Source organism: Idiotropiscis lumnitzeri, chromosome 3 (genome assembly GCF_059441095.1).
Source record: "Idiotropiscis lumnitzeri isolate Australia: NSW breed Sydney's pygmy pipehorse chromosome 3, RoL_Ilum_1.0, whole genome shotgun sequence".
In the NCBI taxonomy this organism is placed as follows: domain Eukaryota; kingdom Metazoa; phylum Chordata; class Actinopteri; order Syngnathiformes; family Syngnathidae; genus Idiotropiscis; species Idiotropiscis lumnitzeri.
The window spans coordinates 14,387,388-14,403,211 of record NC_142393.1 but is presented as its reverse complement, the minus strand read 5'-3'; the positions used below and the strand labels follow the sequence as shown (position 1 = coordinate 14,403,211).

Here is a 15,824-nt window from a genome sequence, read left to right as displayed (position 1 = left end):
TTTGGTATGGGGGTAAAACTAAAAAGGGGAAACAAACAAGTGAGAAGAACGAGGGAGAGGAAGTGAATTTTGTGTTGCAGTCTCACCGTGGTGAATGATGCCATTTTCCAACAAGGCTTGTCCTAAGTTGACCCCTTCATCAGGTTTACTGATCTCGCCGCTCTCGATCAGCCACGATACAAACTCGCTGAGAAGAACAAAAGAAAAAGGAGTCAATGAGGGCTTTAAAGGGATTTTTGGGGATCTCACACAGATGTGGATTGCTCTATTTTTATACATCCAGGCTGATTTTAGGGAGGAAGGAAAGAAGAAAGAGCCTCCAGTTCAACTGTTGATCGCACCAATCGCCAATTAGGGATCATAAACCAATTTGCCATTTTATTCACACATTTAGAAGCTACTCACACAATATCAGTTTAAAATGTTGCCATCTGAAACATATCAAGACGTTAGCTGCCAAGACGTCCCATCAAACTAAATTCTGTATTCCGAGTGGGGGAGTTCATCTCCTGGGACTCCGATGGAGATACGGTAACAGCTGGAGGTGGTTTCACTTTGTGACAGAAACAAGCATCTTTAGTAACACACTGAAGAGAGCAGCGGCAGCGCGGCTCGCTTGGGTGGTAAAGACTCAATAATATTTGCGGTGCCGTTTGCATCCTGCGCCAAAAGAAACTCAGCAGACATAACAAGTCCAACAGTTTCTGTTGGATCCCGCAAGCCAAAGAAGCTTGAACATTTCTTCAAGCATGAACTGAGAAGCAGCACTCTGGAGAAGCAGACTAAGATGTTTTGAGTCGTCAGCATGTTTTTGCCCAAAGCTTTGTCTCTGTATGACAAGAAGTGCAATGCATTATTGACCGGGCTATTGATCGCTAAATGGCGCTTGTGTACTAATGGGAAGGCAGCACATTTGAGGTAGCGTGTTTCTTGTGTAACAGCTGTGAAAGGTGCGGACAAACAAGAACAAGAAAACGAGATGAGCAATCAGAGCATCTCTGCCTGGATTGATGGGAAAAATTGAATAAATTCCCATGCAAGCATAAGAAAACAGAAACAAAAACATGCACGCCATGTTAAGTTTGGAGTGCCTAAAAGCGGACATAAATGTGAATGCGAGTGGGCATGGTTATTCATTTAAACCAGGGGTGGGCAAACTTTTTGATTGGCGGGCCACAATGGGTTCTAAAATTTGACAGAGGGGCCGGACCAGGAGCAGATGGATGGAGTGTTTTGGTCACCTCACCTAATCGGAGAAAAAAAAATACATTTAATTTGAAATGAAAGTGAACAAAAGCATTACAACAAAATATTTGTCCTTGACGCACCACAGTATTTAGAAAATAAAACGGTTGATTCATTTAATTATCAAGTTCGGCGGGCCGGATTAAAACGTTTAACGGGCCACATGTGGCCCCCGGGCCGTAGTTTGCCCACACCTGATTTAAACAATATGTGCACTGTGATTAATAACTCAAGACCAAATTCAGCTGCGAGAGGCCCTGGCTCACTTGTTATTTTTAACATACACACGATAAGCTGAAGAAAACTGAACGTGAAATCTAAAAAGAATATCTACCCACAGAGCCACAAAGTAATCACCAAATGAAAACATATCCTTGGCAGATGTGTGCGGCAGTTCCATACTGACATAGAAACATGCACGTGAGAAAGATTTATGTTTTGTCTTTCAAAAGAACCACAAAATCGACCCCAAAATGCTGCAGGATTTTGGTATAACTTTACATCACAAAACACGAAGATTAGATGTCCATGCGTGCGCATATAGAAATGTCATTTTTTTTTTGTTTCTTCACTAATAGTCTTGAGTTGAAATATGCATTGGACATGTATGAAAAAGATAATTCATTTTCTTGAATCAAATCAGTCAGTTCACATCACATGAGCGCAGGACGCGAGCACACGCACGTATCCAATAAAAGTGGAGCTTCCCACAATTCCGATGTATTTACATTTAGATTATGTTTCCGGCTTCCGCGCACTGTACTGTATGCGGACGGTCTCTCGTTGCGTACACACAGCAGCGCGCGCGCACACACTTGGCTGGTATAAGCCTGCAAGTGTGCGCATGCATGTCGAGGATGCATCAGAAGAGAGCGGACCTCTCGAACCGTCAGCCATAGCAACCATTGTCGACAGCCGGCAGCACAAAAGTTGCATTTGATCATTTTGGTTTTCTGACCCGTGAACAGCCAAGTGCATCCAATGTCTGTTTGTTTGTGTTCCGTTTTAGAGCGCACGGCGCCTCCTCGTATGTGCACGCCGCTCACGTCGAGGCCCGGGGATGACTGTTAATCAAAGTTGACAGAGAGCTCAAGTGTGTGTGGATGTTATGCAAGATTAATTTTGTTTACGGTGCTGTTAGAGAAATTATCTTGATGACCATGATTAATAAGTGAGCGCATTCGACCGAAACACAGAGAACCTTCCACGGCAACAGAGCGAATGATGGACCACAAGGATAATGATTTGGTGGGACACACCCATGTGTGTTGTTTATTTATGGGATGCTCGATGGCTGCAAATTATCGACACTAAGGAAGCAAATCCATTCAAATTGATTCCATTTCGGGAAATATCACAATATTAATAAATGGCAATTTTTGAAAAGCCGTGTTTGTTTAAAAGCATGTGATTTAACAATATGTGATCAAACCAGAATTTTTCAAATGTCAGTGTTTCAAAAGTGTGCCTCTTAGCTTGGATGCAGGACGTAATATAATTTTGATTGATTAGTGAAATTATTTCAAATTAAAGCGGTAACATTGCACACCTTTACTTCATTTTAATTATAAGATCTGAGATCATTTCTCTTATCGATTTTACATGTGATAAAATAGAGTCAAACGGATGAGAAATGTATAATAAAATGGCAAGTCATTCCTTGTTATGAAAATGTTGAAAACTGCAAAAGAGGTTTCGGGTCTGTAGTTTAAAATAGTTCACCGTGATGATGCTGTTGAGTTGCCAAAACACTGACTACTCTAATTCATTGTTTAGCCTAATAAAAACATTCTCATTATTTTTCTTTTTTTTTATCCTTCAATACCGTCATTTTTGTTGAGGTGTGAAAAATACCGCTTTCTAGGTTTGCTTAATTTTGACAAGCTGTGGAAGCCAGTTGCACTTCTGGCAAGAATAAAGTTTGGAAGAACGCTAGTGCCAATCAAAAGCTGAAAAGTGTACTTCCGTAAGTCTTTTTCTTAGCATGAAGCAGTAAGGAAAAAATAAGGTCCTTACTCTGATGGCCTCATTACCGTAATGTCTTGCATGCCCCCCTCATGGAAAAAACGGACGCGAAATGTGATCCGTTAATGTGTATTAACGCGGACAAAGATCAGATAGGCGATGACATTATGCTATCAGGACAACAGACTTGTTATCAAAGCGGCCACTCGATTTAATGAAATAAGAGTGCAGAGTGCTGCCCATTCGTCAGTCGGACAAATGCGGAGTGCAAATACGAGTTGCTCTCTTTAACTGCACTTGACAGAGTGATGAAGCAAGGACGCACGTTGACTAACATTACAATTTGAAACTGATTCAAAGCGACTGCTGGCACTGAGTTGTGACTTGCCAGTGGATGGGCAGAACATGATAATTATGACTCACCATTTTAAAATAGTGGGCTCCGGTGGGAACAAACGGAACAGTGGCATATTCAGTTATAGGGCAGCGAGAGCAAAGCGCGGCCGGAGGCACATCACAACCATCCCATTCTTTTAGAACTATTTTTATGTCGGTTTTATTTGGATCCAACTCATTAAATCATGTTATTGTACTCTGGTTCTTTAAATCATATTAGGGATCCAAAGTTTTGCTCTTTAGTGCGGCCCTGCTCTGCTGTGCAAGGTTCTCTCATTACACTTCACAAACAAGCCAGCGCACGAATTGCATTGGCGGTTTTATGCTGTCCGTGATCTATTTGTAATCAGACAACTTTGGGTGATGCAGCAGGAGAGACAGTTGTTCGGAAAGGAACAGACACTTTTTTCCGCATGATTTTATTTTTAGCACTGTTACACTTTAGTGTGCTTTAATTTAGGAGCACTAAATCATCTATTACAATTTTCAAGGAATGTCTAGATTTTTTCATCACTTCAAAAGAGTAAGGACAGCGTTCCTGTGCTGATAGCCTACTGAAAATTATGAACCTTTTAAGAATTTCAGAAACCGAGTGTACCGGTATTTTTTTTTTTCATTGTCTGATTGTCTTGGTGCAGTGGATTTGAGCTAACAACTTTGAAATTGTAAAACAGAAGTCCTTGCAAAATAGCGCATCAACGTCAGTGGTGCAAATGTCGTGTTCTGGTTGCTCAGTACGACATAGCTAAAGTGGCAATAATAATGCAGGCGAGGGAGGAAAAAAAAACAAATCAGAATTTAAACTCAAACAATTACAAAACGTTGATTAACTCTCAATATGTGTTTTAAAACAAAACTTGAGATGTTAAAAAAATATATATTTCGAGAAAAAAATCTGCAAATATGCCAATTTCGGTATCTGCTGAATGTAACTATCAAAGTAACTTGAAATCTAACTTACTTTGAAAATCAAGTAACCTGAAGTCACTAAATTACTTTTTAAAGCAAATAATCAGTAAAGTAACAGCACGTGTCCCATAATTCAGGAACTCGATGCAAATTTATCATGTAGAGTAACCAAAAGTTCAGGGCACAAGCTTGCTCATTAAAAATAATCACAAATGATGATCAGAATATACAGCATAAAGTCGAGTGAGTTATGGTGGGTGAGAACACGTGTTAGTGTTTTGACATCTCGTCTTGAACCATGTTTATTTAATTTTTTTTTACACTAGCAGAACTTGTACAATTAATAAAGCTTTTCATGATGGTAATTTGAGCCTGGAGCAGATTCAACAATCATCACTTTTTTGCTATGAATTTGTGCGTCATAATGAGAAAAATCAGATTTCCTCCCACCTTGAATATTGCATGCATCACCATACAGCTTCCATTCTATATTTTGCGAACAGCTATATTTACCCATCATTTCAAATAAATTAAGATAGAACATACAGTATTTGTATTTTTTATAATATTATTTGTGCAGTCGTCCAATCTGTCATCCATTTTTCATTTTTCAATGAGGTGCTTTCACGGGCTGAAGTGGTGAAGATTTCTTCTCTTATTATCATGTTTATTTTTGCACCCAAAAAAAAGAACATGGTTTGTAATGACGAACTTGATTTCTGCGGCGCAAGAACCAGACTACAAAAGGGTCGCGGCGCAGACCAGGTCACTGACTGAGGACAGAAAATTCCTCATTTAAAAGGATTATGTTCCTATTTGTGTTGTGTGGAACAACCCAGCCCATGCCGTTATGCAAAGAACAATTATGTCTGAAGTGTGGAAAGAAACTAATCTGTGCTAAAATTAATTGATTTACAAAACTAAGCCAAGTAAGCAGTCATCAATTAATTTGAAGAGGAAATTCAGTGATGAAGTGAATGTCAATGGCAATTTAGGGTTGTCTTATTTCAGACAATCCTGAACAAGTTTTAGTTTTCATTTCCTTTTCTCACAGAGTGTCATTTCCAAATCTCCAAGAGAAGTCTTAAAAGGCCCTTTTTGTTTATTCGAGTAACATAAATGAATACGAATGAAAGAGGGATGGCCTCAGTTTGAGGTCTCCTGATGGTAAAAGTCTGGTTGATACCAGTCATTATTCATGACGTCAGATTGGCCTCGCTTTTCCGGAAGACTTTGACTAAGGACTTGGCTTTAGATGAAGGTAAGGCTTTGGGCTAGGAAGCCAAAGCAGAGGTAGAGGAAGGAGGGAAGAAAGTGGAAATCTTGCCAAGACTTTCCAGGAACACTGAATAGAAGCGCTTGTGAAAAGCACTGCGGCGTACTTGCACTCACTTTCCCATGAAGCACTTGGGCACAATGCTGAGCTTCCTGCGTCTGTCCTTAATGAGGTGCCGGCTCTTGGTCATCATCATGTGATAGAGCTTCTCTCCTTTCTCAGCTATCATCACATAAGCATCCCGCTCCATCCCAAGTTTAAGACCTGCGAAAAACAACAGAGAGAAAAGTTGTTGGAGATGAAAAAATAAATAGAAAATTGGATGACGCAATGAATGCACCCGCTGTATCCGAAGACATTTCATCAGTAGACATTATTACATTGTGTAATTATTGATGTGCAATATGGGCACATTATTAGAATGGGTCGGAAAAAGCTACGCTTGATTTTTGGACTCGTGACGTTTAAAAAAAAAAAAAAAAAGAATAAGTTAAAAAATTTCAAAAATGTTTTAACAGTAAAATAATTGATCTTTAATTGTACATTATATAATAAATGTAATTAGAATTACCCAATTATTTAACAAAAATGTGTTAAATGCACCAATAGTGGTGTAAATTGTGCTTTAAGAGACCAACAACTCCTACCATAACCTTATTTTGGACAGTATGGCGTTGACATCCCTCAGAGGCAAAGAACGAAGCATATTTGGAAGTATTTGGGCTATTTGAAGAAATCAACCCAGCTGTTTGCATTGATGCCATGCCAAACTAATCATGGGAAATAAAGAACAATCCCAGATATTAATCTCAATTGAGCAAGCTATTTCTTGAGACAAAGTTAAGCCAGAGCATTGTGATTGGAATCTTGCTTCTGTGTTGATATGTTAACAATTATGTGGCTCGCACTGTTTGCAGCAAAGACATGTACAGTACATGCTATTGCGAGGGCCTATTGTGAGTTGAGCTGCCCCTCCTGTGAGTCCACTCCTGGATCGCCTTCCTAAACTCCTCGTGGGTTTTGGTGAACTTGTGAACTATATTGTGCACGTTGTCTGTCATTTGCTCACCAATAGCAACTCAAGTCTATTTTGGGGCACATTGAACTTAACATGAATATCATCATTCTGATGTTCCTGTCAGAAGTTGAATCAGTTTAGCTTTGACACCATCAAATTTAGACAAATACATTTGTTTTGAATCCATCCATTCTCTATAGCGCATGTTCTCGTTAGGGTTGCGAGTGAGCTGGACCTATCTTGGCTGACTTTTGGTGAGAGGCGGGGTGCACACTGGACTGCTCGCCACAAACAGACATACAGTATGTAGACAGATGTTTTGGGGATGTGGGCAAACCGGAGTAGAAAATGGGGGGAAAAAAACAAACAAACACGGGGAGAACATGCACATTTTACACATGACTGCCTGATCTAAGGTTCAAACCCAGAAAATTCAGACTGTGAGGAAGACGTGCTAACCAGTAAGCACTGTACCAGTAACCTTGCAAACTCACTATAGTGTACAGTAATAGCACAACAGCCAATTCAGTGAAGAACAATAAAAAAAATGAAATAATTCAAACATAATTCTAAAGGATTTGGGGTTAAAAAAAAAATTAAGTCACCCAAGAAACAAAAGAAAGTCTCATTATTCGCAAACTGTTTCATAGGTTGTAAATGCTGAATTTCCCGGTGCTGTATTTTAATGTGTCCCTTATATGCCTGTCAAATGAAAGACATGTTTCGGCAATATATTTTAACTCAAAGAACGTGACTGTACCACATTTTGGGGGGGGATACCAATAAAACAAACTCAATAGTAGCGATAAAATGTATGCGTCAAGTGTTGGATTGCGATTGCAAGTCAGCGGAAGAAAGATAAGCGGGACAAAAAAATAAAAATGAAAAGTCAATTTGCCCAGTGAGTCTTGGGTGGTTGTACTGGTGGGCCGTGATGGATGCTGGGTTGTGTTACATGTGACAGCAGCTGAAGAACAATGGGGGTTATTGAACAACACACGGGGGTCTTTCCAGTGCACAGACCTCTCAGCTTCTTGTCCAGCTGCCATAGTTTGTCTTGAGCTGCGTCTTGTCATCTTTCACTTACCAGCATGACCTAATCACATTATCTAAGGAGGCTGTTCTCTCGAGAATTCCGTTGGATTTACTCCGGTACGATATTTACTGGATAGAGGGTCTCCCCCAAAAAAATTTATACACCTTTTAGAACAGGTGTGGGCAAACTACGACCCGGGGGCCACATGCGGCCCGTTAAACGTTTGAATCCGGCCCGCCAAACTTGAAAAAAATTAAATGAATAAACCTCGTTGAGGTTTTATTTTCTAAATACTCTGGTGTGTCAAACACAGATATTTTTGTAATGCTTTTGTTCATTCTCATTTAAAATTAAATGTATTTCTTATCTCCGATTAGGTGAGGTTACCAAAACACTCCATCCATCTGCTCCTGGTCCGGCCCCTCTGTCCAATATTAGAACCCATTTTGGCCCTCCAATCAAAAGGTTTGCCCACCCCTGGTTTAGAAGCTGATACCTCAATTGTAATTTTTTGTTGTTTGCCAATTGGAGCCACTGAACCAAAAATGTTTTTCTCCAAGTATATATATTAGATATTTATTTATTTATTTTTAAATTTAAGGGGGAAAATGGGGGACAGTGCCCCTGCAGCCCACCCTCTACCTACGGCAGTGGTGTTGCGCAGTCAGTCTGAGGGTGCAAACCTTGTTTTAAGCCGGCTCGATGGTGTGCGTCATTAGCTAACAGTCATGTCAATGTACGGTAATCCACGTGCATACAAGTACATTTTCTTTGCCATGGAGTTAGCCTTTGATTAATACCCCTTGATACTTGTGTGTGAAGAGTGAAGTGTCTAATGCCAAAATAACGATGCTTGCTCATCGGTCCCTTTTTGTCATAATTAACTATTTCATACTTGTTGAAATAAGCACAGATTTTCATATTGTAAGTACAATCAGTTGGAACTTTTCTTTTTGATCAAATACAATACAAATAAAATGTTTAAAAAAAAATAATAATCATAATGTTTACTGCATGAAGACAGTAGGGATTTTCTCCAGCACGCCCGCAACCCTCGTAAGGAAAAACATTTCAAAAATGGATGGATGGATGTTTGAGGGAATGCTAATCTATTTTAGCCTGATAGGGTAAAATTACACAACTTTAAACGTTAACTAAAGTGGACGGGTCTCAGGAAGGAAACGCCAGTAATCTAGTAATGTGTTTGACATAATGTTGAAAATATGGAAATCCAAACAAATTATGGAAGGTGTTGAAATATAGGGAGGCTGCCGCTGCACGAATTTTTCTGAATACGGATAAGGTCATGTGACTGGCTCACAGTTAATAAACAATTGAGCTCTTTTAGGACGATTGATTGCAGCCACGCGTGAGCGCAGTGAAAACACACTGAACACACAAGCTGTATCAGGTGAAATGTCAAGCTTTGCTGAAGAAAACCTCACAATGGAAGTCTGAAATAAATAGGCTGACCGAAAGGTAAGCCCACAGTGAGAAGTGTACATTGTCAAAAGGGAAGTGTGAGTGGAAATGAGGCGGCGTGACTGATCGGGCATCTGTTAGCCTCAGGTCAGTTTCCGCCAGCTCGTAATTTAACACCACAAGCTGCCGAACACTCCCGTGTGCTTATTCATCACACTATCAGATCTGACGTTGTTAAAATCCGCAGTGGGTGATTATTCCACATATGCCCAGATTACAGAGGAAAAAATGACCGTCTTGTGAAACATGATACTGCATTTCCGACCAAATCGTGTCCAAACAATCACATTTTTAATCTTTTTAAACCATCAATACTATCAGGTGGCCTTTTATGTGACACAGCAAATCTAGTTAAAGCAATTTAGTGTGAAATACAACATAAAGACAGATGGCCTGCAATAAACAGGTGGGAACACTTAGTAAGGCAGTAGAGGGATGAAAACAATTTAAGGAGACAAACGGGCATCAGGCTACATGCTTAATCCAAAATCTGATTTTGTTTCATGATTAATTCTAATTTGATGACAAGTATGAAGAGCCACGGAGCTCATTCAATCGTATGAAATGCGATAAGTCATCCAACAATCAAACACAATGACACCTAAAGTGCAAATATTTATGTAAGGAAGTATTGTTGAAGGTGGAACACCACCATGGGACACAACATTGATATTTCAGGACAAAGGCACATCCAAGTCATTCATTAATCACCTAAGGGAGCCTCGCATGCATCCAAAATGAGACTCGGCACCAACAAGGACAACTGTATCGAAGCAACATTTCTGATTTCTGTCAGCTATATGGGGGATTTAATGGGCCATGGTGCGAAAAAGTCACCAGTAAGCCACTTTAGTCGTGATAGAAAGTCCAGATGTACAAATACATATAGATATTGATCGAGGTATAATAAACCAGAACAAGGGCCTTGCTCACAAACTCTGTTCTCCATTAACCAGAAGTGTTTGATGGAGCTTGTTCTTCTACGCCAAACTTATCCAAGCAGCCCTATTTTGCACTGTGGCACAGACATCCTGGAAGAGCAATGGGCCTTCCCCAAACCGTTCCCACATCATCCAATTGTCCATAATGATATTTTTAATAGAGGAAATTAAGTGCAATATTTTTTTCTTTCGAGTGAATAAAAAGGCTGAAAAAAGGTTACTCACTCTCCCTCTGCTCTCGCTCCCTCAAGATGGCATCCAGCCACTTTTGCTTATCCTCCGCTGTTTTGGCCATGCAGACAAACCACTTGTTTTTCGCTGTGTTGTGGATCTTCCAGCCGTTGGTCACTGTGTAGTTGTTGCTGTGGTAATCCGCTGCGGAGAAAAGCATGTTTAGAAATAAAAGTAGAATCGACCAAATTAAGACAAGTATGGGTGGTGTGACAACAAACCAAAGCAAATCAAAATAATGAATCAGAATAATAGAATTTATATTGCTCTCTTCACCTTTTGAAATAAGACAACCACTGCTGTAATACAAAGTTCTGTGCATGAAGCATCGTGGAGTTTTGTGGTCCCTCTAACGAGTAACCGGTCAAGAGGCGAGCAGCAGCATTTTGGACCAACTGGAGACACTTGATGGAGGATTGGCTGACTCCAAAATAAAGTGCACGAAAATAATCTGGCTGAGATGTGATCAAGTCATGAATTACTGCTTCAAAGTGCTGTTGAGAAAGGCGACTTCACCTTAGCAAGTAGTCTAAGATGAAAAAAGATTGATTTAAGTCAGCACTGATCACGCCCGTTCATATCATATTATTTAGCGGTTTACAGCCAAAAACAAACTTCGGTAGTTAAACATGCCATCTTTTGTCAGATTCAGCAAAAATCAACTCATTTCTAATTTTATCATCTAGGTTGAGCAGCACCTAAATAATGACTGGCCTCTGGTGATAGGCGACAATAGCCTCGTGGTCAAATGTCATTTATATACTTGTTATATTTGAAGCCCAATTGGGGATTAGCTTCCGTAGGATCGGAGAAGAAAATGTTGCTTTCGGTGCGCACATAAACCTGGGGGGTGTTTTTGCTTCTGGGAAAATCAAAAGAAACGCTGACATCTGGTCAGGTTTAGGAACCCTTGGGGACATTTTTAACTTTGACCTTAGAAGCTAAAACTTAGCTGCCATTTGAAACTTGAGTATATGGTCTTATCTTATTCAAGTCTGGAGTTAGTTATCCGTTATGCCAGATAAGGACATTGTTAATAGCAAATGAGATTTCAACAATAGTCCAAACACTTATTGAGCTATGTTCGTGACTTTGTGGTATTCTGGCAGTATACACGAGAACGAAAAAAAAAAAAAGAAAGAAAGAGGAAACACGTGATAGAGAGGAAGACGGTGTTTCTACACCAATACAGACATTTACACAACAGTGCCGGCTGACACGCACTGATAGTTGAACCACATCCAGACCACAGACAAGGCGTTGACGTTCAGCATTCACCAGAATTTGAGTTTCTAGCTGAGGTTGAGGTAACTTTTGCACCTCAGTACTGTAGCCACGCCTTAAAAGGATTATTGGACATCAAATATGGTGGTATTCTCCATGCGTCTGTGCGCTACATCCTGTTAGAAACTCACAACACCCCACCCAAAACCGTCAGCGAGTCTCAGATTCAGAGTATATATTAGTCCTGAAAGACCAAATTCATAAACCAAAATAGCGAATGAAGACACATGGCAGATTTAAGAACGGATTTTTGTATTGATGGTTTGTCTGCAGGTTTTGGCAGTGTCAGAACAAAACATTATATTTCATGTGTTTCAGATTTGCTCCCAGTTGCCAGCAGTCCTGCACAGTCTTTTTTGGGTCTTCCTGAGGTCAGCGAGGCAAAGTAGCAAGCAACAGCAATACAAATCACTGCCTTGAAAACTGAAGCTCATAAAATCTACCAGCCTGACTTTTAGTCCTTCCAAACTTTGATCACGTGACAAAAGCTCAATGCCACTGATCCTGCCCGGATTTGCGCAAATGTCGTTTTTCTTCTTCTATGCTCATCGAGGCATAAGAGCAAGTATCATATCACACTGTTTTTAATTAAGCGTTCCACCATGACAACATAATCTAAATTCAATTATAATAAACATGGAACGTGATGTGAACAATTGCTTGATTTTGATCTGTATAGCCATAGATTTTGAATCGACATGGGGGACATTTCTAAATGTCATGAAAAGGAACTAGAAAGGGGAAGTAAGAACATCTACACATACAGGAAGTGTGTTTCTAAAAGTATACAATATGCTGCTATGCAAACCTGGACTATTCAGCCTTGGCGGAGATCTTCGCTCCACTGGCATTCTACTTTTGTCAGGTTCATCACTTGTTCTATGGCAGTCATTGAATAAAGTGCAACGATGCAAAGCGAGATTTCCATGATGGAATCACCACAATCATGCACAAGACCAGTGAGCGAGTCTAAATGTAATATTGCTGAGTAAACACCAACCTGTTCCATCTTCCACGTTTTCCACCTCCATCACCTCCGTGTTGATTCTGCCCCTGAACACATAGAGAGGACCGTTGATAGACTTGGTCCTCTTGGTGGACTTTTTTCCAGAAACCCTAGGAAATGAGACAGCGGTGTGGTTACACTCAGCATGGAAAACATCCGCTGGTGGCAGTGAAACAGCCTCTGCAACACTTGCACATTCATACAAACACACACAAACATGATGCATGCGTAATCTGCAGAGGAAAAAAAATATAGATTTTGGAAATTTGTGCACATTTCCCACAGTCCATATACAGTAAATCTACTAAACTACTCGCTAAATGCAAGCATCATTCCTCACCTGGACTTCCTCTTGCAGTAGACCAAAAGATTATCAAACAGGAAGAAGACCCGCTCTTGAATATTGCCCGCTGAGATCTTCAGAAGATTTCCATGAAGTAGCAACTCCGTGCAGATATCCGTCAAGTTAGTCCCCTGAAAAAACAAAGTACACATTCAAATAATGGAAATCATCTTACATTTGGCAATGAAAAACAACATTTTTAATTGAATCATTTTGTGTGTACATTTTTGTACGTATTGTGGCCTTGACGCAGGTCGTCCACACACAAATCCCTTAATGTGTGCGCACACTCCTGATCATCCTGCACTTACGGTAAATGTTGTCATCAGGCCGCAGCTGTAATGGAAGGAAGGCACTAAACATCACAGTCGATGGGGTTTACCTTGCTCTACATTTTCCTATGGGGAACGTAAATCGCATTTTAGGAGGCGGGGTGGAGACTAAGACTTCAATTTTGCACTTAGGATGTACACTAAATGCACCAGGAGATCCGTTCACGTATACGCGATGTGTTGGAACTTAGCAATGTCACGCTGCAAATGGTTAAGTAATAAAATTGTAATTTATTTCTAATGAATGTTTCAAAAGATCTTTTCATGACCGAGCAAAATTTTGTTCATTGTGAAAACGCCGAGTCAAGTACTCCCGTTCATCTTATTTCGCAAGAAAAACTCAATTATGTCGATCAACTTTCGAAGCATCCCATCAGATTGAGCAGATGTCATCCCCAATGTTTGGCACTGGAATGCAATTTCGGGATTGCTATAGGACAACACAAGACCTACTGAAACTGAAAGATCATCGGGTCTCATTACACATTGTGAAACAGTTCATTCCACTCTTAATCATCTTGAACTAAATCCACCCATGTGTGCTCACCACACCCAGGCACTCGCATATGTCCTATATACATCAAATTTGGATCTTTCATGTTTAGACACCATGGAAACCCCCACGACCGGCCACACCCGCGCTCAAGTGTCCATTATAGACTCCCGTGGGGATGTTTTTATGATGGAAGGTCATCAGTCGTACGTATATAGACACAATGAGAAGGTTGGCTGGACCTCATCATGAGATTATGTATCAGACTACAATCGATTTAACCTCACGTTAACTGCGCTGAGTTATGTACATGTGTGTGTGTGCGTGTGTGCGTGTGTGCACATTTGTGTGTAATGTATCTGGACCTGATTGGCTACAAGTGCATTGGTCCATTAAGGCTGCAGGTGAACAGCCTAAAGAGAGTCTACAGAGAGAAGAAAACAAGAGTGAGGCTAATGTTGTTAGGGATTGGTGGGAGTGGGTGTCTTTGTGAGTATAGGAGCCTGATGTTCAGAGGAGCAAGACAACAATGCCTGTATTCAAACACAAGATCATATCCATTTGATGCTGTTGGGTGCTGACGCTGGGCATTTACATAGATGCTGTTTGTGCAATGGAAAATGTCTCTTGGTGTTGTGTAAATGCTGGGACAAAGTGTATAAGGCAGGAACGAGTACGACCTTGAAAGTACAAAAAGAAAGTATAAGCACACCTGCTTATTATTTGTCTGGCCCCTAGTCTGAATTTTTTTCTTCGCCGATATGAGCCATGTGAACGGTAAGCAGTGCGACTCTGTTGGCAGCAGTAGAACTGTAGTCGACGTTGCAAGTAGAAACACTGGTAAATGGTGTCGTGTCCTCATTTTTTAAAATCTTTTTATCAATTTAGTCTGCACCCTAAGCATTCCCATGCAATATAATTGAGATAATTGCAAATGGTTGATTTTTATTCTACGATTTATAAGAGCAAAAAGAAAAATGATCTTCAGAAGGATCAAAAGCAGCTTATTAGGTCTATAGTATTTATTGACATACCCTCTTCTTGGTGTTCTGATGTTTTCTGGTGAACTGTGACCGTGGTCAAATGTTGACATTTTTGTGGAAGGGAAATTGGAGATGGTGGTTTGGTTTTGGCAAGCAAACAGTGGGATGTACTAGTGAGGCCCTCTCTCAGGGTCCATCCTTTCTGGGGTTTTTTTGGGGGGGGGTTTTTTTGCCTCTCTTCCCTCCAAAGGTCCTCTCATAGAAGCACCTCCTCCAACCACTAGTGCTGGTAAGACTAGAGCTCAGCATCCTCCATCTCTTCTGATTGGGCAGAATGCCTGTTGGCATCCCCCTTGGCACCCTGTGTCGGTGGATTGTCCCCGTGGTGCCTCCTAAGACAAGGCCTCTGTTGTGGTGGGTGAGGGAGGCATGAAAAATGCACTGGACCCTTCATTCGGCTCCCAAGCCCCATCCGTGCCCCTGCTGCAGGGTGTTGGCTCTGGTGGCAATTAACTCTTTAGGATAGGCAAGAAATATGCGAGCCAATAAACTGGAGGTTACGTTGCTAAAACGGTTACGGTATTAATGATGTTTTTTCTTTGTTGACTGCAATTTTCATGCAAAACGCCTCTCGCAGGATGGTGTGAAACATCTTTCCAGACATAGTTTGTGATGCATGGGTGAATTATTTTCCTTACATAGTTTTAGTCGAAGGTCAAACAATGATATGCTTTAGCATAAAGAAAGTCACCCTTCTTTTAGAACTAATTAGGGACAAAGACATTGAGACAAAACAAATCGATTCATTAATCAATTAGAGGTTGGGCTGGTTATGTCGCTTTCCCACTGCAGCTTCGCTTTTATTCGCCTCCATCTGAGGTGGT

The 15,824-nt window shown here is 40.6% G+C and overlaps 1 protein-coding gene across 3 annotated transcripts in view; it reads right to left on the bottom strand.

Moving 5' to 3' along the window:
* prex1 (phosphatidylinositol-3,4,5-trisphosphate-dependent Rac exchange factor 1) overlaps positions 1–15,824 on the bottom strand; it is a 79,216-nt gene that overhangs the window by 32,954 nt on the left and 30,438 nt on the right. For all 3 annotated transcript variants that reach the window (XM_088290561.1, XM_088290563.1, XM_088290562.1), the window contains exons 8-12: positions 13,130–13,263; positions 12,784–12,899; positions 10,494–10,643; positions 5,908–6,055; positions 87–187 (exon numbers count right to left, since the gene is read on the bottom strand). In XM_088290561.1, the coding sequence (XP_088146687.1) occupies positions 87–187; positions 5,908–6,055; positions 10,494–10,643; positions 12,784–12,899; positions 13,130–13,263 (649 nt within the window). The remainder of the gene's footprint in view (positions 1–86; positions 188–5,907; positions 6,056–10,493; positions 10,644–12,783; positions 12,900–13,129; positions 13,264–15,824) is intronic.